The 20,085-nt window shown below is 42.1% G+C and overlaps 1 protein-coding gene across 1 annotated transcript; it reads left to right on the top strand.

The window, feature by feature from the left end:
* The first annotated feature begins 2,936 nt into the window (after positions 1-2,936).
* On the top strand, positions 2,937-20,084 carry elp1 (elongator acetyltransferase complex subunit 1). The gene is made up of 36 exons (XM_026183873.1): positions 2,937-3,047; positions 4,098-4,284; positions 4,534-4,686; positions 4,830-4,911; positions 5,138-5,218; positions 5,322-5,407; positions 5,489-5,679; positions 5,764-5,887; positions 5,984-6,077; positions 6,245-6,475; positions 6,558-6,728; positions 7,051-7,129; positions 7,218-7,373; positions 7,473-7,579; positions 7,758-7,861; positions 7,962-8,015; positions 8,104-8,209; positions 12,474-12,598; positions 12,833-12,906; positions 13,451-13,529; positions 13,791-13,870; positions 14,510-14,647; positions 14,815-14,900; positions 14,990-15,138; positions 15,532-15,655; positions 15,763-15,860; positions 17,224-17,425; positions 17,538-17,599; positions 17,730-17,792; positions 17,889-17,949; positions 18,052-18,165; positions 18,247-18,346; positions 18,447-18,574; positions 18,840-18,991; positions 19,737-19,815; positions 19,944-20,084. The coding sequence occupies exons 2-36, from the start codon at positions 4,135-4,137 to the stop codon at positions 20,009-20,011; spliced, it is 3,951 nt and encodes a 1,316-aa protein (XP_026039658.1). The 5' UTR covers positions 2,937-3,047; positions 4,098-4,134; the 3' UTR covers positions 20,012-20,084.
* The last annotated feature ends 1 nt before the right edge of the window (position 20,085 follows it).

Here is a 20,085-nt window from a genome sequence, read left to right as displayed (position 1 = left end):
TACATAGAAACATCAGTATCCAGTAAAGATTCGAGATTATGGTGGCCACAGAAGATCTGCTGACATGAAGTTATTCACTTTGCCCTTTTCCTCTCATCTAAAAAGAACAAAAAACATACACATTCACTGACTACTTTATTAGGTACAGCTGTTGAAGTGTTTACTAACGTAAATATCTAATCAGCCACTCAGCCAACCACTTGGCAGTATCCAATGCCTTTAGGCATGTACATGGTCAGGATAAACAGTTAATGTTCAAACCAAACATCAGAATGTGGACAAAATGTGATTTAAGTGATATTTAATGTGGCATGGTTGTTTTTGAAAGACTGGCTGATCTGAGTATTTCAGAAACTGCTAAAATAATTTTCCAGAGCAACTATCTATAAGGTTTACAGAGAATCTGAAAAAGAGAAAATATACAGTGAGAAGCAGTTTTCTGAGAAGAAGTGTCTTATTGATGCCAGAGGTCAGAGGACGGGCTGATTCAAGCAAGGCAACAGTAACCACTAATAAGTAAATAACAATTCATTCCAACCAAGGTATGCAGAAGAGCATCTCTGAATACACAATATCTCGACGCACATGGACAGCAGCAGAAGATCACAGCGAGTGCAATTCCTGATGGCTAGGAACAGGAAACAGGCCAATGAGGCTCAGTTTCTGCTGGAACGTTCAGGATTTGAAATCATGGATCAGCGGTTCAGGCTAGAGCTGGTTGTGTGATGATGTGGGGGATGTTGTCCTTTAGACTTTACCAACTGAGGATTGTTTAAACACCACTCCTCATCCAGCTGTTTAGAACCACAGTGTAGCCATTGTCTGACAGCTGCTTCCAGCAGGATGACGCACCATGTCACAAAGCTCAGATTATCTTAGACTGGTGTGTTGAACATGACGACGAGTTCACTGTACTCAAACTTCCTCCACAATCACCAGATCTCTGTCCAACAGAGCACCTTTGGACGAGCAGCCTACAAATCTGCAGCAACTGTGTGATGCTGTCGTGTCAACTTTTACATGTAAAAAGTCAAGTTTAGGTCTGAAGGCAAAAGAGGATTCCACCTGGCACTGATAAAGTGTACCTAATAAAGTGTCTGGTGTTTTATTTATGCATGTGTCAATAAAATTAAAGAATAGATGATTCTCTGCTGGACAGATGTGCAGTATTATACAGAATTAGTGGATGTGAAATGATTTCCTGTATCTGTCATGTGCAGAATCACTCTGTTGGTGCTGCCTGTGGTGCAGAGGGTGGTCAGGATTTCGGACAGTTTCTTCAGTGATCTCTTCTCCAGGCTTTGTTTGAAGTCACAGTTTTTTCTCTTACTGGTCCATGAACTTAAATGTCTCTGACATGTCTGTTCCTGGCTTCAGATCGCCCTTTAAAAAAGAAAAAAAAATGACTTTCTGTTTTCTGGGGTTAAATACTGATTTATTTTAGTTCGATGTGATTTTATATCTGAATATCTGAAAGTGGAAACCACTCCACATTTAAACTCCCTCTGCACAAAGACATAACGTGTCCATGTCTGTGTGACAGCTGCTCTTCATTTCCCCACACAAGCAGATTATCAGCAGGAAAGCATCACAGCAGAAAATTTAAACCTGCACGAGGAGATGTGAGCAGGCTGATAGGAGCAGTTTGGAGGAGGTGAACTGGACTGGAACTGGACCTCCAGGGTGGGCTTAAGTTGTTCCAACAAATGCGTCCTCAAATTTTCCAGATTTAAAAACAGCAGGAAGCAGGAAGTTGCTGCTCTGGTTTGCATTATGTAACTTTACAGATTATTCACTCTGACACAGATTTTTTCCACCAACTTCTCCTTCTGCTCCTCAGTGAAGCATCACAACAAAGATTTCTTCCAGACTTCTTTCTGAAGTGCCTACAGTTACAGTTAATGAGGAGCCATTTTAGCATGGGAGTCTGTGGGAAGTGATTCGCTTTTGGAGCCAGCCTCTTTAGTGGTGACTTCATTTCTCTGCCCCAGAGGGTGATGCTTGGCCTTGATGTTTTGGCAGTATTAGATCGTGGAGCTGTTTCAGAAACCTGTAGAGATCCTGTCATGGCAGTAGGGGCAAAGGTGCAGGTTTGCTTTCATTTATAGTTACACTCTCAATAACAACTCGGTGTCATGATCCCTCCTGTTCTTCAGGTGGGGTACCTGTCATTGTGAGTGTGGGTGATCTCTTTCAGTGGCGGGCGTGGTCCAAGCAAACTACAGTCAGAGGCACCACAGTCGATGCAGTTTATAAAACTGACTTCCACCAGATTTTTAACCTACTCATGTAGTAGTGGACTTATCCGCTTCTGTAATGCCTCTAGTATTATGCCCATCTGCAGCACTGTTGGTCTTGCAGAGGTGACAGCTTCTGGATGTTGCATGGGTTTAAATTTAAATTGTCTACACATGAGAAGTAGAATATCTCACTTTTTGTGGGCATGATCCCTTGAAACATGTGGGTCACAAACAGATTCTGATCTGTGGAAGAAGGTTGGTTATTACCAGACCAAACAACAGCCGAAGGTTTAACAGGAGCTACAACAGCAAGAGGAAGATACACTAGACTTCTAGTGTCCATTTATACTTACTAGAAGTTATAAAATGTAATTCAAATAAAAACAAAACAGTATTTCTGGCATACACAAGGCAAAACTTTGATGTATTATCTCAGATTTTAATTGTAAAAACGCAAAATTCTGAGTTTTTAATTATTTATTAATTTTTTAATCACAAGTGAATATTAGGAAGTTGAAATTTCTAGATAAAACCCTGAAATTTCCATTTGAGTGCAAAATATTTTTCCCATAAAACACAGAAAAACACACACGATTGTAATAAATATGTGATAAAAGATCAATATCGTTTTAACTTCTCCATATTCAGTAGCCGGTTAGATTCCCTCCGCGCCGCTAGGGGGCGACATAGCCACCAATTCATGTTTCTGCGTCAGAGGTTAAAGGTTGTGAGTCTGACACCGCCACATGCATGTTGTTGATGTTGGAGACTGGAGAGATTTTCCTTACCTCGGCTTGTTTTTTCACGGTGGGTTTATTATTTTTGTTATCGTTTTATTTTGTTCTCGTCGCGTATTAAAGTTTCTTTAGCTTAAAGCAAGCTAGCACGTCTTGTTCCATTTTCGGACACCCTGTAGCCTCGGCGTCTTCATCCCTCTCACACTGAGCAAGTACTGGACAACAAACCAGCTGTTTAAAATGTTAAATGTCTTTAAAAAACTTTTGCCATCATCACTTTTATTTATTTATTTTACTGTTTATGTGTAAAAAACGTTCAGTCCTGACTCAGAAACCTTGCTAACAGCTTAATACGATTCCTTACATACATAAATATTCCTGTAAGGAGGCTCGAAGTTATTTTCACGCCTTTGAATAGTAATTAAACTCATGTGAAACAAGAATGTGTATTTATATATTTAATGTTTATGAATCTGGAGAAATGTAAACAGTTAAAATAGCCTTGATAAATACAGTTGCAGTCGTTCGTAAATAACCCAGTATTGATGAGGATACATTATTTTTATTATTTTATTTTATAATTTGTTTGGGCACTTTTAAGATTTGTTTCCCATCATAAGGCAAAACTAAAAATAACTTTTTATTTTCTATGAAATGTAGAATTGTTCCTGCATTATTTTTTTCATATGTGATATTTTCTGATTCTATTGTTAGTTTTTTTGAGTGTACCATCTCATTTGAGAGCAAACTAAAAAATGTGTATGGAGAATATAACTAAAGGGAAAAACAAACTAAGTATGTGACTTCTTTAGATGAAATTTTCAGCTGATAACATCCATTTCTTTCTTTGTTGTACACTTTAGACTTTCAAATTAATAACGCTGGTTTAAAAGATGAGGTTGAATGGATATGAGACTTTTCCAGTAAAACAAAACAAATGCAAACGTCATTTTCTCCACATTCAGCATAGTTATTCTATATTTCCCTCCAATATTATTAAGTGTTGAGTTTTAAAACTGAAACACAGATCTTGTGGTTTTAATCTGTGGTAATTTAGGTAAAAACTCTTTCAACCAAACATTTATTTTTTGCCTAATTTGTACCAAATATACTGTGTCAGGTCTCCTTTGGCACTTGGAGGCAGGTCCTGAGGTGAAATGAGGAATCTGAAACTTCTGAAGAGCCTTCGGAGCTCGGAGCTGCAGGGTCCAGGCTCGCCCCAGTGTTTCTCTGTGCGGGCGGACACCGGCTCGCTGCTTATCGCCTCTCAGTACTGCATCACAGAGTACGACCCCCGGACAGGCCAGGTGAGAAGCGATGATGTAACACTAACACACTGGAAATACTATGAAGTGCTGTTAATACTCAACAGGGTGTAGTTTAGCGTGATTCAGTGAGGAGACGGATGTGTTTCAAGTGTCCAAATTTGAATATTTAAGTGTAACATATGTTTGCCTCAAGGTGCACCTGGAATTTCTTCATACCTGTTCTGTTTGGGACTTGAACAGGGCGTCTTTCTTATAAGCTTTCAGCTCTTCCCCGTTTTTCTTCGGCAGGTTATCAGTGAAGCCTCTTTGACAGCAGACGGTTTCCTTCCAGAGGACGGCAGCGGGGTTGTGGTCGGACTTCAGGACCTGGCTGAACTGGAGTCTGCATGTTTGGCCACAGCAGGTGGTGATGTCGTCCTCTTTAACCTCAACACCTGCCAGGTTAGTAATGCTCAAAGTCAGACAGATTTTTAAAACTTGTGTCCCCCAAAAAAAATCTGAAGTTAGGTTCAAGCTCTGGTTATGATCAGGGGGAAAGAAGTTAGGACAATCGGGGTCCTCAGTAAGTGTGCTCTGATCCACAGCTGGAGTGCGTCGGCAGTGTTGATAGGGGCCTCACCTCGATGAGCTGGAGTCCTGATGAAGAGCTTGTTATTCTCACTACTGGTCAGTATGTTATATAATCATCAGAAATGCTGATGATTTCCATATTGAGCAATATTTCTTAGATTAGAAACCATCACAGATGAAGAAAAGTTCATCTGTGATGGAATGTTCAATATTTGGAGTTTTTTTTTATTTTAAATTTTGTGACACATCATAGCTTAGGTAATTATTGATCACACACAGTTATAGGTGTTGTGGTTGAGTCACTAGTGTTTTGTGTTCACAGGCCAGGAAACGATCATCATGATGACTAAAGACTTTGAGCCGATCACAGAGGTTGGAATCCACCAGGACGATTTTGGTGAAGGTACGGTGACTCTAAAAAAATTAGTGGTCTCCCAGCTGAGTATCAGGAGCTACTCAGGTTCACCAGACGGTGATGTGCTCACCCACATAAGTTTGTTTTGCAGGGAAGTTCATCACCGTGGGCTGGGGGAAGAAGGAGACTCAGTTTCATGGCTCAGAGGGCAAACAGGCAGCACAGAGGAAGATCCAGGTCCCTTTTAATTACTCAAATATTTGAGTTTATAAAAAGAAACTGTAAAGTCAAGTTGATGATTTGATCATGTGCCTGCAGGAGGTGCAACCTGCTGTATCATGGGACGACCACAGGCCGCGGGTGACGTGGCGAGGGGACGGGCAACTTTTTGCCGTCAGTGCCATCTGTCCCCAAACTGGAGCCAGGAAGGTCAGAGTCTGGAACAGGGAGGGTGTCCTGCAAGCCACCAGCGAGCCCATCAACGGCCTGGAGCAGGCGCTCTGCTGGAAGTAAGTTAGTTCATTAGTTTTCCCCCTTTCTCTCTCTGGAGAACTTTTATAAATCTGAAGCACACTTATTGTTGTCTGCTTCAGACCTTCAGGCAGCCTGATAGCAAGCACTCAGCGCCATCCCAACAAGCACAGCGTGGTGTTCATGGAGAAGAATGGGCTGCTGCATGGAGACTTCGCTTTGCCGCTCAGTAAAGCCCAAGCCAAGGCATGCTCATCGAAATCACTCTTTCTGCACGAACACTGCAGCTTCTGATCCAGTGGAGAGTTTAATCAGATCATTGCACTGTGTTTGTGTTTTTAGGTGAAGGAGCTCCTGTGGAACAGTGACTCCGCTGTTTTAGTCGTCTGGTTGGAGGACATGAGTGCTGGAGAGGACGGACAGGCCAACGCTTACAGTAAGTTCACCATCAGATTTAGTGAACTGTCTGCCACAGATGCCACCAGCTGCAAACTCATTTTTGTTAAGAAGCAGGAACAGGAAAAATACCGTTAATGTGGAGAGTGTTGCATGTTGTAGTCAGTCAGAAAATCAGGAAACAAAAAAAGTGTCTTCGCTCTGCAGTCCAGCTGTGGACAGTGGCAAACTACCACTGGTATCTGAAGCAGAGCCTGGAGTTTGGACCAGACCCTCAGAAGGTGCCAGTTTGTGTCTGCTGGGACCCGGAGCGCCCCCTACGGCTCCATGTGGTGACCCGGAGCTGGACCAGTATCACCTACGACTGGGGCTGGACAACAGAACGGAGCACCGGACTGGACGCCACTGACAACGCCAGCGTGGCTGTGATTGATGGAGGTAAGGGTCAATGAAAGATGAGAGGGTGCTCAGTTGTAGATTTATTCCAGTATGGTGTTAAGATTTACCAAAATCCCCTCAGAAAAAATCTTGGTGACGACCTTCCGGCAGTGTGTGGTTCCTCCTCCCATGTGTTCCTTCGAGCTCCAGTTAAAATCACCGGTTAACCAGGTGACCTTTCTGTGCCAGCCTGAGGGAACCAATCAACTGGCAGCATTCACCGCAGATGGACAGATTTCAATCTACACCCAAGGTGGCTTAATAAAAACAAATTAATCTGTTAATTTTCCTTCAGAAAAAAAGTTGAAGTTTAAGGATTCATGTAGTTTTAGAATGTAACACCTTTTAAAATCTATTCATCAAATGCATAAAAGCGATGTTTACCGGATGTTAAAACCAGAGAGCGTTTACTTCTGAAATAAAAATGAAACTTCTAAATTTAAGTGAAAATACAACCTACTTAAAAGAAAAAATCATAATACTTAAAGTTTTGTGGCTAGAAGAAGACCTATGTGACTGTGTCTTAAATTTTTTTTGTCTCATAAACATGACTTTATCTTCCTGCATGATTCCAGATTCAGGAGAAAAATCAAACAAATTGGCAGATGGGTTCAGGGTTGTGTCTCATCCTCTCATCCTGCAGAAGTCCTTCAGGTAACACAGTCTTCAGACACACATTCTCATTTTCTTCACCTGATTAGGCTGTTTCTAGAGTTTCCCCAGATTTTTCTCCCTCCTGTAGACCGGCAGTTCTTCAGGATGTTCCTCTGGCTCTGCGGCAGCTGCTGTGGCTGCAGGATGAGCTGTTTTTGGGTGTCAGTCCTGGTCTGCTGCCAACCTCCTCCACCCTGCTGATGCTCCGCCCCAGTCAGGATGGTGGTGATACCCTCACTGTCAGGTCTGCAAACTAAGAAACCTCCTGCAGCCCCGTAAAGCTTGTAGCGTGTCACAGATGTCATTAACAATTAATCTTTCTAATAGTGATTTTCTGCCTCAGGTCTGAGGTGGAAGTGGACGGTGTTGTGGTCAGTGTGGTTCATTCCTCTCAGACAGGAACTGTGGCCCTGCAGCTGGAGGATGGACGGATCAGGAAACTGATCTGGGGTCAGCAAACGTACCTTTATTCATGCGTTTTAGCAACTGATCCATGGGTTGGGGGGTTAATTTTCCTTTTTTCATTTTTCTGACATGTTGATACTTTCCTTTGAAGCTTGTTGTACATGTAAGGAAGCTGTATCAGTTTACAGGAATAAATGTTTTATTTCTGTATATTTCTGTGTAGATTGTCAAGAGCCATCAGTGGAGGACTGGCAAGACTCCAGCGGCTGCAGCATCAACTTTCCTGTTCCCTGTGTCCAGATGGCCCTCTGCAGCATCGGCGGAGAGGTAGAAACTCACCAGCATGTAATTAATTACATGAGTAATTGTCTCTAAGTTCTAGTCTGCAAGCCTGATGCTCATGTATGCTTTTGCTTTTCATCCTCAGGAATATCTGCTCGGCTTGACGGAGAGATCTCACCTATATGCTGGAGACTCAGAGGTCTGCATTTTTCTTTCTTGTTTCATTGGCAGTGAAGAAGCAGCAGAGCTTATTAGAAATATGTGCATTTGTCTCTGCTTACTTTCAGCTCGCCTCTAGTGTTTCTTCCTTTGCGATTTGCAACGACTTCCTCCTCGTCACCACGCACTCACACACCTGCCGCTGCCTCCAGCTGAGCACGCTCACAGTGAAAGGTGGGAGTTTTTCCTCCTCTTAATAGGCCTTAGAGACCAGGGCCCGTATCCCTAAAGATTCTGAGAATCCTCTCAGAGAGCTCCTAACTTAACCTAAAAATTCCTTGCCAGGAGTTTTAGCTTAGAAGTGATTCCAGAACATTTTCAGTGAACTCTGAGCAAGGAATGGATGGAAAATCCTATCTCAGTGAGGAGGTGTGGTTGACCCCGTTGCTAGGTATGAGTCATCATTTCAAAAGCCTTGATTGGTTGATCCTACAAGTTTGATGGAAATGAGCTTTTGGTGATAATGAGCAAAGGATGTACCCTCAAATCAATAAACATATTATACACTCTAATCTTATGCTGACTGTAATTGTAAATAATATTTCACATTCAAGAAAATATCTGGAAAATGAATAGTAAGCTGTAGGGGTTATAGCCATTAGAATCTAAAATATGTGAAAACTTAAACTCGTTACACCCTGTTCAAATAATGATTCGTGTCTTATTTGCTCATAAATATCCTAGCTGGCATATTTTGTACTTTCACTCCCATATGGACCCCGTTGAAAACAAGATGGCCTATCTCAAGAGGCTGTCCTTAATGAAGTAGAAATCACAACGTTACAAGTCCAGTGTGGTCTTAACGAGGGTAACACGGCTCAGCTTTTAGCAATGTCTGTGATTGCAGACCCAAGTCATCACTGCTGCATTGTTGCATTTTCCCGGTTGCCAAATACCTCGGGGTTGTGATTACTTTCGTCTCCGGTGTAATAGCGTTGTGGCGTCGAGTTGGTGAAGTAATTGCATCTCTAAGGAGATCCACCACAAACATGATTCCTGCACGATCCAATCTGTAGCATCTCAATAATTCCCTGTCATCCAGTGTTTGCAGGACATCTCTCCTGCCTCTTCTGTTGGCCATTTTGTGCAGCTGCTTAGGGGAACTCCTAAGCCACTAAAAGTCCTCTTCCCTGCTCTTAGCAGATCTCGCCTTAGGAGCCCTTTTAAGCGCTAGGAATCTTGAGGAATAGCTTTTATATTAACTGGGATTGTTGTGTCACTTTTAGGGGAAATTCTAAGAAAACGTCATGACTCTGAGAATTTTCTTAGAATTTGGCCACTAGGAGCCACTTTTTGCACAAAGATTCTTTAGGGATACGGGCCCAGGTGTGAAAGTAACAATCATGATGGTTCATGACCAGGGCCCTATTTCAGGAAGCCGGTTTAGAAAACTCAGAGTGAAAAACGATACTCAGGGTTGAGTAACCCCGACCTGTCCAACTCGGAATATTCGGTTTCAGAAAGGCTGATAACAATTAGTTCAATCAACGCGGAGTTGCTTTAACCCCAAGTTAAACGCGCGCACGAGGATACATAAAGCCCTGATTAGTGGAGCACAGATTAAGCGAGTCACCATGGAGACGGAGGGAACGAAGGCGCGGTCAATGTATTTTACAGCGCTTGAGGCTGAAATTCTGATGGCAGCATATGCCGATAACATGCAAGTTTTGCGGAAAAAAAGTAACACAGCCTCAGCTGCAAAAGAAAGGGAGCATGCATGGCAAAACATAGCCGACAGAGTCAATGCGTGAGTGTTAATTTAAACATTGATCTAGGGATTTCCACCCATTTAACACGTTATTTTATTTTATTTTATTTTATTTTATTTTATATTTTATACATTTTATTTTGTGATGTGATGTGAGCGCAGGTGCAACCCAACAGGCCCCAAACGTTCCTGGCAGCAAGTAAAAATGAAATATAAAAATATAGTCCAAACAGGTGAGGTGTAATTGTATTATGAGCCATAGTGCTTGGTCTGTTTGTCCCATGTAAATCAATTGCAGTTAGAGGCTACATTAATTTCCCCTCTGTAAGCACTTATTGAAATTATCTGAGCACATTACAAGTACATATTTGCTTACTCTGTATGCTCAAATGTTACCCGTTATAGCCAACAGAAAAAAAAAGCGGAGGCCCGAAAAACAGGTGGAGGTCCTCCACCACCACCACTCACAGAGGCTGAGCAGTTGGCTCCCACATTTGTGATAATGTTGGCAGCATCACATATGATCTTCACAGTGCAGAGAACACAAATTAGCATCCATTACTATAATGAAATAATTTGTTAGTTTGAAATGCTACAGGGAACTATGTACCTGCACATTAATGCTGTGGAAAGACTTCCTGTTCACATAGTCTCCTTCATTTACTGAAGGAGCAATGATTGGAATGTGAGTGCCATCTATACAGCCAATCACGCCTGGGAACCGTGAAAATAAATGTAAAATTTAAGTAGTAGTTCAAATATCACCACATCATGAATTAAGTTTCGTTCATCCTGATACCTGCAATTTTGTGGCATCCCTCTTTGATAAATCTTGTGGGTCTGTGACCGGGGAACACCACAAACGAGTGCAGGAGACGTTTCAGTGCAACTGTAACATTCCTGACTGCCCGACAGACGGTAGCCTTGGAAACGTGCTCCGCGTCACCAATATTATACAGAAAGCTCCCGTTTGCAAAAAACCGAAGTGCAATACAGATAATATGTAATGAACTGAGAGGATGTCCGCGATGTGTCACATGAGCAATATTAGGCCTGAGGATGTTATTCAAATAAATTATAGATTGTGCTGAAAAACGGTAACGTTCACACAGGAAATCATCAGGAAATGATAAAATGTCCAAACGCGCTCTAATCACTCTCTCCCGGCGGAGAGCTCTGCGGAGAATTTGGGCTTCAACATCTACTGGCTCTTCAAGGAAGAGGCACGCCATGTCTGACACTTCCTACAGTCAGGTTTCTGACAAAGAGGCGGAGAAAGTCAGGGTTAGTTGAAGTAAACCTGGTAGGGGGCAGGTTAGCTTCACGGAGTGTGTCGTCATAGTAACTCACTCAGAATTAATCTAAACTCGCTTTGTGAAACCGAAAACCCAGAGTTTTCGTTAACTCAGGGTATACTTACTCAGAGATTGCACTAAACCGGCTTCCTGAAACAGGGCCCTGGTGGATAGAAGCCTCTGAGTGTTTTCAGTGTCATCATCTTGGTGTTTTAACATTGCACACTGGCTGTGTGATCATACCATGGTTTATGTAACAAGGACCATATTTACTAAATGAACTTGAAAATAGTGCTTTGAGCTCATAAACCTGTCAGTAAATGTTTACTGAGGCTGGGGGACGGTTGGAAGTGAGGGGACTGAACACTTCTATGCGCTCAGAAACCTTTTGGGTATTAGACTCCAGACACTTGCCCTTTAGGCTCCAGTCGCAACCTTGTCCCAGGGAAGCTAAGGCCTAATTATCATGTGGTCTTTTTCTAGTGTTTTATATACAGTACCAGCCAATTAAAAACAAATAAAATGCTGTTTGTTTGTTTTTTTCCTTTAATTTTGTTTTTTCCCTTCCTGGGTCCACTCCATTTGCTTTGTGCAGTTTTTCTTTTTTAAGGCAGACATATTTGTCCCTCAGGTTTTTCCCCTTCTTTGTACATTCCCTCACATCAATTCTGATCTTTTTAGCAGGAATCTGCTGACATTTGTGAGTCTTTATATTGATGCTATAATTTTCTTTTCTTATTCTGTTGTGATGATCGTTAATCTCTTATTGAAAAATTCAAAAACTGCAGTGAAAAAGTAGCGGGAAATGTGCAGGATCAGGATGAATTGCACTGAACAGGCTCATCACTGTAGTTGTGGGCTGCGCTGACCCAGAGTGTAGTAATATTTCTCAAGAGGTGCACGTCAGGTTACAGCGTAGATTTCCCGCTGAAGCATAAATCCCTGCTAACTGTGCATCGTAATCGTCATGGTTTTTAGTTGGGAAAGAGCCCACTGTGGGTCAAGTATGATTTGTTTCCACAGGTGGAGGAGTTTAAGTATCTTTGAGGTCTTATTTTCTTAACTGAGGGAAAAGCAGAGTGGGCGATCAGTCTGTAGTACAGATGCTATACTGGTCTGTTGTTGTGAAGAGGGAGCTGAGCTAGAAATTTACTCCATCTGTTTGATCTATGATCCATGTTATGTGTGATCCATGTTTCTACATGGATCACACATAAATGTTCACCTACAGCCATGAGCTCTGGCTATTGACTGTAAGAATGAATCACCAATACACTCAAATGGGTTTCTGGGCTCTTCCATAAAGAAGAAGTGAGTAGCTTGGTCATTTACAGCTCACTGTAGCTTGGACATAAATGTTTTTCATTTACTGAGCAAGGTCTTCTTTCTTTGTGTGTAATAGTGATGGTGAGCTGAGTGAACTTTGACCCCACAGGGTTGCAGGCGGCTCTAGCCTCCGATGGCGGTCAGAATGATCAGAATGATGAGACACTTAGACGAGTGGAGAGAGGATCCAGGATCGTCACTGTGGTGCCACAAGACACTAGAGTGATTCTGCAGGTCACACACACACACACAAGCCCGTTCAGCTATCTTAGTGAGGACCTTCATTGACATAATGGTTTCCCATAGCCCCTTACCCTAACCCTAACCATCAAAAATGAATGCCTAACCCTTACTCTTACCCTAAACCTAACCATAATCTAATTGTAACCCTGCCACTAAAACCATATTTTGACTCTCAAAAATGCCTTCAAACGTGTGGGGATTTTGATTTAAATTGTGTCCATCCAGATGCCTCGTGGGAATTTGGAGACCATACATCACAGAGCGCTGGTGCTGGCTCAGCTCAGGAAGTGGCTGGATAGGTGCGTTTGAGATCGTCTTGTTATGTTCTTTCAGAGAACATTAAGGTTCTGATATCCAGAGCCAAGACTAAACATTTTACACTAAATCATAAAAATGAGACGTGTTTACGTAGGTGATGGCCTTCTTTTTAAAATTTTTGATCCTTTTTATTCATGGAGTTTATCTTTAAAATATATTCTGTTTATGGCTAAAATTCAAAGTTATTTCTGTTTGTTGCTATGAAACAGTTGGAAGAATTTAGAAAGTTTTAGTACACAGTTCATGCGGGATCTGAGAGTACAAATGACTGTAAACATATGTGCACCTGACATTTCTGAAGAAGAGCTTTTAAAAATGTCTCCCTTTCTACACTTCCAAAAAGTTTGAGAACCAGACATCACACCTCTAAATACTGTAGCCGAAATCTCAGCAACAACCTTCTGCTCCCAGGCTGTGATGATCTGTTCCATTACCTTTTTTTTAAACCCTTTAAATTAATTAATTAAATCTTATAAATAATGTGTTAAGACTGAAAACATTCAACTTGTTTTTTTTTATAACCAGTTTGAAATTCAGAGACGCCTTTGAATGCATGAGGAAGCTGAGGATCAACCTGAACTTCATTTATGATCACAACCCAAAGGTTTGTTCTGCGTCTTTATGTGTAGTTTTATAACTTTTTATTTTCCTTTAATGTTCAGGGCAGGCAGTTTATTTAAAATGAAGCTAAAGTATATAGTAATATCTACTATTAGTCACCAAAAGTGATGTGAATATATTGCAAAGCCAGAGAAGCTGCAGGAGGTTTCTGTGCATAGACACTGAAAGACGGATGGATGGGTGGATGTTTCTAAGCTATAACAAGGCTGTGAATGAGTAAAAACAATGTTATTTTTCTTCAAAGGCTTTCCTGGAGAACATAGAGACCTTCATCAAACAGCTCAGCTCCATCAACCACATCAACCTCTTCCTCACTGAACTCAAGTAAGACTTTTCAAAGAGGTCAAAGGAATACATTCTCACCTTAAAAGAAAAATGACTGTATGGTGTGACATCACCTGCTGTTTTTAAAAACTGCTGTTTTTACTGCATTTTAAAGACTTGGCATCAACATTTCAGCCACAAGTTATCCTATTGGAAAAGAATGTTTAGTATTGGTGCAGTGCATAGAAACAGATGCCTGCTAATTAGTACTAACTGATTAATTAAAATACTAGAATTTAATAAAGCTGAAAATATTGGATGTTCGTTCCCATTGAGTCATATTATTTGTTAGATCCTTTGTTTGTGGGTTTTCTCCGGGCACTCCAGTTCCCTCCCACAGCCCATAGACTTGCATATTGGTTTAACTGGTGACTGTAAATTGGCCATACGTGAAAAGATGGATGCCTGGATCAAAACAGTTTTGTATCAGGCTGTAAACATGTTTATTTCTGCTGTAAAGAGATTTTAACATGGGCGTCTACGGGGACTGACTCACTGCTGGAGCCTCAAGTGGACATTTTAGGAACTGCAGTTTCTTATTATTTGTGCATTTGTTTCGATCTTTAATCCCTGAAGGTTGCAGTTTGTTTTTTATTTTTATTTAAACAAAAAAAAAAATTTCTTCCGTTTTTTACTCAGAGAGGAGGATACGACCGGTAGTATGTACCCCCGTTCTGAAAGCAGCCCGGTCCAGCCTCAGCCTGCCTCGAAGCAGAAGAAAGTGGACGTGGTGTGTGATGCTTTACGGAGTGTCATGGATTCAATGGATCCAAACAAGTCAGTGAAATCTTTTTTTTCTTAAATGATAGTAAACATATTAATGTAACAAACTGTACTATTTGCGATCTTAAAATAGCTGAAAGTAAAACTAGGAAGGATTAGAAATGTTCAGCAATTGGATCATTTGATGGGAGCAGTGGGACATAAAACAATTCTCCTTTCAGGTTCTGTCTGTCCATCCTTACTGCATATGTGAAGAAGACTGTTCCTGAGCTGGAAATTGCTCTGCAGAAGGTCCACGAGCTTCGAGGTGAGCACACCTTAGACCCATCGATGACCTTTCTGTCTGTACTTGCTCTGATCCTTCACTCAGTGCTCTGTGTGTGCATTCCTATTTAGAGAACCCTCCTAAAGCTCCTGGTGCTGTGAGTGCTGAGGAGGCGTTAAAGTACCTCCTCTTTCTCGTCAATGTCAACGACCTTTATGACTACTCGCTGGGAACATACGACTTTGACCTCGTACTCATGGTGGCGGAGAAATCCCAGAAGGTAGGAGACTGCAGGGGAAGAGGAACCACCAGACTTTACCTCAGTGCCATGATATACTATATACTTTATACAGAATCGTTGATAGATCAGTAAATAAGTTAGTGGATCATCAGGATGTGTTATTTAAAATACGTTTTACATTATTTCTAATAATGATAGACCATTTGATTTTTTTTTTTTTCAAACATTAAACAGGAGACTTTAATGCTCTGAGAGCCTGTGGTGTAATCAGGGGAAAGAGTATCAGTAAATTTGGTGTGAATTAAAGACTTTTCCATGTCCAAAGTTTTGAGATCTTTATTTTTTGTGCAGCAACAGAAAGGTTAATCTTTCACATTGTGTATAGAGTAAGGATACAGCTGATTCATGTTGCTATCTCCTCAATCCCTGCAGGACCCCAAAGAGTACCTGCCTTTCTTGAACATGCTGAAGAGCCTGGAGCCAAACTACCAGCGCTACACCATCGACAAACACCTGAAGCGCTACAGAAAGGCCCTGCACCATCTCAGCAAGTGTGGTCAGTCCGCTTGTGCCTGTCAGCTTGGTCTTATCTTACTGAGAGTTGCTGTTTTTGGAAACTCTGCCAGAATCTTTTTAAGTTACATGATGAGTGTTTTTGTACAGGAGAGGAACATTTTCCTGAAGCTCTGCAGCTCGTGAAGGAACAGAAGCTCTACAGTGAAGCTCTGAGACTGTACTCAGCAGACAGCGCTCACTACAAGGTACGCACACAGCTCAGGACTGTTTCAGGTCCGTGTCGAGCTGAACCCAAACACTGCAACATGACACATGCATTCATGACACTGATCATAGTTTTTCGAATCACTAATACCAGGAATGACAAACATACACCCACAGAAGGGTTTAATCTGGCCCCGAGGATAGTTTTGCAGAAAAAATGGAAAATAAAATGGCATAAAAATCATCAAGGCTAAATCACGATGAAAGAGGCTTTCTGAGCTGTTTATTATTTCCAGGCCAGAGGTCTGATTCTTTGTCAGTTTTACAGCCTTTTGTCTGACAAAGACATCCCACATTGTCTGCCATGCCACACCAAAGTCAGGTGGTTAAACCCAAAAGAGCCGTGCTGATGGGGCTCTTTGATTTACTAGTGGAATTTCTTTGTAATGACTGGATGGATGTGGGAAAACTGAGGCATTTTGTTGAGATTGTGCTTGTTTTTCCCAGACTCAAGTTTTATAAAAGATAATTTGTTAAATGTGAAATTTGTCAGTGTTGTGTTCTCAGTCATCCACAGATCTGGATGGAGTGAAACATTTGAAACATTTCACCTCATACAGCTGTAAACACTGACTCTCAGGTATTTAACCCCTTGCAGGGTTGTCTCCTTGTATGCTGTGCAGTGCAGGGAGGAGCGTTTGGACCTTTTACATAGGAGAGACTGAACAGCCACGGCACAACATGAGGCCCAGGACTCAGCTGTACTCTCCTCTTTCCTTTAAGTGCAGATGTTTACATTTTGGACTGAGTAGACACGACACGTGGTTTAAGCAAAAGAGGCCATGTAGATCCACTGTGATTGACCATCATCAAACAGAGGTGTTGAAGTATAACACAGACTTGAGATGCTTTACCAGGCGATTTGGCCCACACTCGCATCACACCGTGGCCTCTGTGACTGCAGTGAGCCACGTCTTGGGTTACGTGAGGTTCAGTTTGAGTTAAAGACACCGAAGCCTTTTGGATGAAAGCTGGACAGATCTTAAGACATTAAATATAAAAGTTTTTTCTTAATTTAAAGAAAAGGAGAACAGTTTTAAAAAGTTTTTATTTTATTATTAGAGGTAATTTAAAGAAGAGAAATCAGACTACAAATGTCTTAAAAACATTTTTAAGAATAAAAAGGCACCGAGCAAAGTCTAATGGATGAAATTAACACAAATATAAATAGAGAATTTATTTTACATTCTTCGATAATCAAACCTCATTTCAAATCTCACTGTGGCACTTTACGCTGTGAATAAGGTCACACACATAAATTCACCCGTAGAAAGCGCTCACCTGTTCACCCGGTCTTGTGTTTATATGCTAGTTAATTTTGACACTTTGCTCTTTGACCTCAAGACACTGAGCTGTGCCTACGCCGAGCACCTGGTGGAGCAGCAGCAGGCGGAGCAGGCCGGCCTGCTCCTTTGGCGATGTGGAGAGCCAGCACGGGCCCTGCAAGCTTTTGCCACCAGCTCCAGCTGGAGGAACGCCATCTGCGTGGCGCAGCAGATACCGCTACCACCCGACCAGTTAGCTCTGCTGGCCAGAGACCTGGCAGGTAATCATAAGAACAGGTGGTCATGTGACCTGGAGATTAAGTGGAAAGTCAAGAAGCCACATCGCTGCTGGATTATATTTCCAGTGAATGTTTCTGCTTTGTTCCTTTGTAGAGAAGCTGAATGAACAGAGGCGCTACTCAGAAGCTGCTCTGCTGTTGGACCAGTATGCTAAAGTAAGCTCTTCTGCAGCCATGACCAACCTGAGAAATTCTGATACAGCTAAAGATCATCCAGCAGTGTAGCACTTCCTGCCTGCAGTTGCTAGCCAAGGTCTGAATGCCTGATTTTCCTTTATTCCCACAGGACTGTGAGGAAGCCATCTTAGCTCTAATCACTGGGGCATCCTGGGAGGAGGCACTCCGATTGGTCAGTAAATAAACCGCCATCTCTTGGGCCTTTTCACTTTGCCTTCACCTTTCTTTTTACACAATAGAACACAAATATTTCCTCTGCCTGCCTCAGATTTACATGCACAACAGACAGGACATCACTGAAACCAACCTGAAACCCGCCATATTAGAAGGTAAGAGAAGTTCAGTCTCTTATTTTATTGAACCATGCTACTAAGAAAGAGGGCAGCCATACAAAGAGGGCATAGTCTTAGCATGTTGATGTTTTCCATCAGCTGTAAACACCCAAACCTCCTTCCTGGAGGCTCAGGTTGGGACTTTCACCCGACACAAGACCCGCCTGGCTGTGGTTCGAGAGCAGAAAGAGAAAGCCAGACTGGACATGCTCGGTGAGAATTGGACTGAATTAGCGGTTTTTGTGTTATCTAACGTGAACGTGTTGTGACCCGACCTTTTGTCCGCCTCACCAGACGAAGACGGTCCAGACTGTGCTGACGCTGAGCTTTACTCTGAAGCCAGCAGTGTGATGACCAATTCCAAATACTCTCACAGTAACTCCCGCATCTCCTCGTAAGCCAGCCGCTTCCACCTTAAGAGTTTGTCAAGCGTAGCCCAGCTGGAAAATACTTCAGCTTTGTTACTGATGGAATGTTTGTCAACGTGCTCGCAGGAGATCATCGAAGAACCGGCGGAAAGCAGAGAGAAAGAAGCTCAGCTTGAAGGAAGGAAGCCCAATGGAGGACAGAGCACTGATGTTCGCCCTGGCTGAGATCATCACTACTGTGGACAAAATGAGAGGTACGACTATGGAACAAAAACATCAGCAAACAGTTGTTGGTCCACATTTAGTGCTGCTCCCCTTCACAAGGTTTTTCTTTATAATCATTCCTCTTGTTTGAACTCGACATCAAAAGATTAATTCCTGGTCTGACTTGGTGTGCAATTTAAACATAGTAAGTAGAAAAGTTTTAATACAGAATTCAAGACTTGTATAAGTCACTGTACCCTTCAGTGATGTTACATCCATCTAGGTGAAACCTTATTTGTTAATTCCCCCTGACAGAGGAAGTCCACAACCTGCTGAAGGTGTTGGTGCTGTTCCAGTTTGACAAACAGGCAGAAAAGCTGCAGCTGACCTACGATGAAGCTCTGCAGATGATGGAGGCAGCAGTTCCTGAGGTGTGGCCTGAAGGCCTGCAGACCAGCCAAGCCCCGGTAAATATAGTTCTTATCATTGTCTTTAACAGTCTTTCTGCACATTTGGCTTTGTGCATTAGTATGGATCTAAAGATCTATCTTACATGAATTTACATGAACTTACATGAATCCTAAATACACTAAAAGGACCTTTTATGACAGAGAACAAATAAAGGGAGCTGGTCACCCTGCCTGGGATAAGGGTACACTATTTGGGGGGTTTGCACTATTCAGCCTTCCTGGGAAGATGTATGGCAGGGTACTGGAGAGGTCTCTCCATTAGTCGAACATCAGATTCAGGTTTTCTTCCTGATTGTGGACCGCTGGACCAGCTCTTTATCCTCCTGAGGATATTTGGGGTGTGTAGGAGTTGCCCAACCAGTCGACATGTGTTTTGCAGTCACTGAGAAAGAATTCAAACATGTTTCTCGGAGGAATCTGTGGTAGTTTCTTCAGGAGGTTCTTCAGAAGTATGACATATCTGACTTATTGCTATGAGCTGGCCTCTCCTTTAGAGTGAGGGTTTAAATCATTTGGGAGGGACATAGAGTCGAGTCGTTACTCCTCCACATCGAAGGAGCCAGATGAGTTGGTTTGGCATCTGACTGTGATGTCACCTAGGCAAGGTATTGTGGACATGTCCTACCGGCATGAGTGTGGGCCTTTTCCTTAACGTCATTCCCTCCTTTCCTGCCCACTCCACTGACCTGTCATAAAAATGACAAAGGCCAAAAATAAATCTTAAACTTTTCCTGCTCTGCAGCTCACTGGGCCAAACTCCACGGCAAACAGCATCATGGCTTCTTTCCAACAGCAGCAGAGACCAGCAGCTTCACAGCAAGGTCAGCACAATTTGTTTCGTTAGCCAGTCACTTCTCTTCTCCTTAGTTTCACCTTTTTAGTCAGATAAATATTAAATGCCACCATTTAAAATTTTCTCTTATTGTTTCCCATCTTTTCCCCTCCGTAGACGCCGAGGTCCCGACCGCTCCAAAGATGAGAAACGGTGTCAAGTGGAAGCTCAGTGTTCTGAAGTGAATTAGTTTTGTTTTTAATTTTTAACTGTAAGGTCAAATACTAATCATGTAATAAAGAAGGACTCAATTATTGAC

The sequence above is a fragment of the Astatotilapia calliptera genome, chromosome 2 (genome assembly GCF_900246225.1).
Source record: "Astatotilapia calliptera chromosome 2, fAstCal1.2, whole genome shotgun sequence".
NCBI classification, from domain to species: domain Eukaryota; kingdom Metazoa; phylum Chordata; class Actinopteri; order Cichliformes; family Cichlidae; genus Astatotilapia; species Astatotilapia calliptera.
This window is presented reverse-complemented; position numbering and strand designations above follow the sequence as displayed.

Bases quoted from the DNA above. Each gene is read 5' to 3' on its own strand.
- elp1 (XM_026183873.1), top strand. From the start codon at position 4,135: ATGAGGAATCTGAAACTTCTGAAGAGCCTTCGGAGCTCGGAGCTGCAG. The intron at 7,580-7,757 runs GTCAGCAAACGT...ATTTCTGTGTAG, and splicing joins GATCAGGAAACTGATCTGGG to ATTGTCAAGAGCCATCAGTG. The intron at 12,907-13,450 runs GTGCGTTTGAGA...TTTTATAACCAG, and splicing joins CTCAGGAAGTGGCTGGATAG to TTTGAAATTCAGAGACGCCT.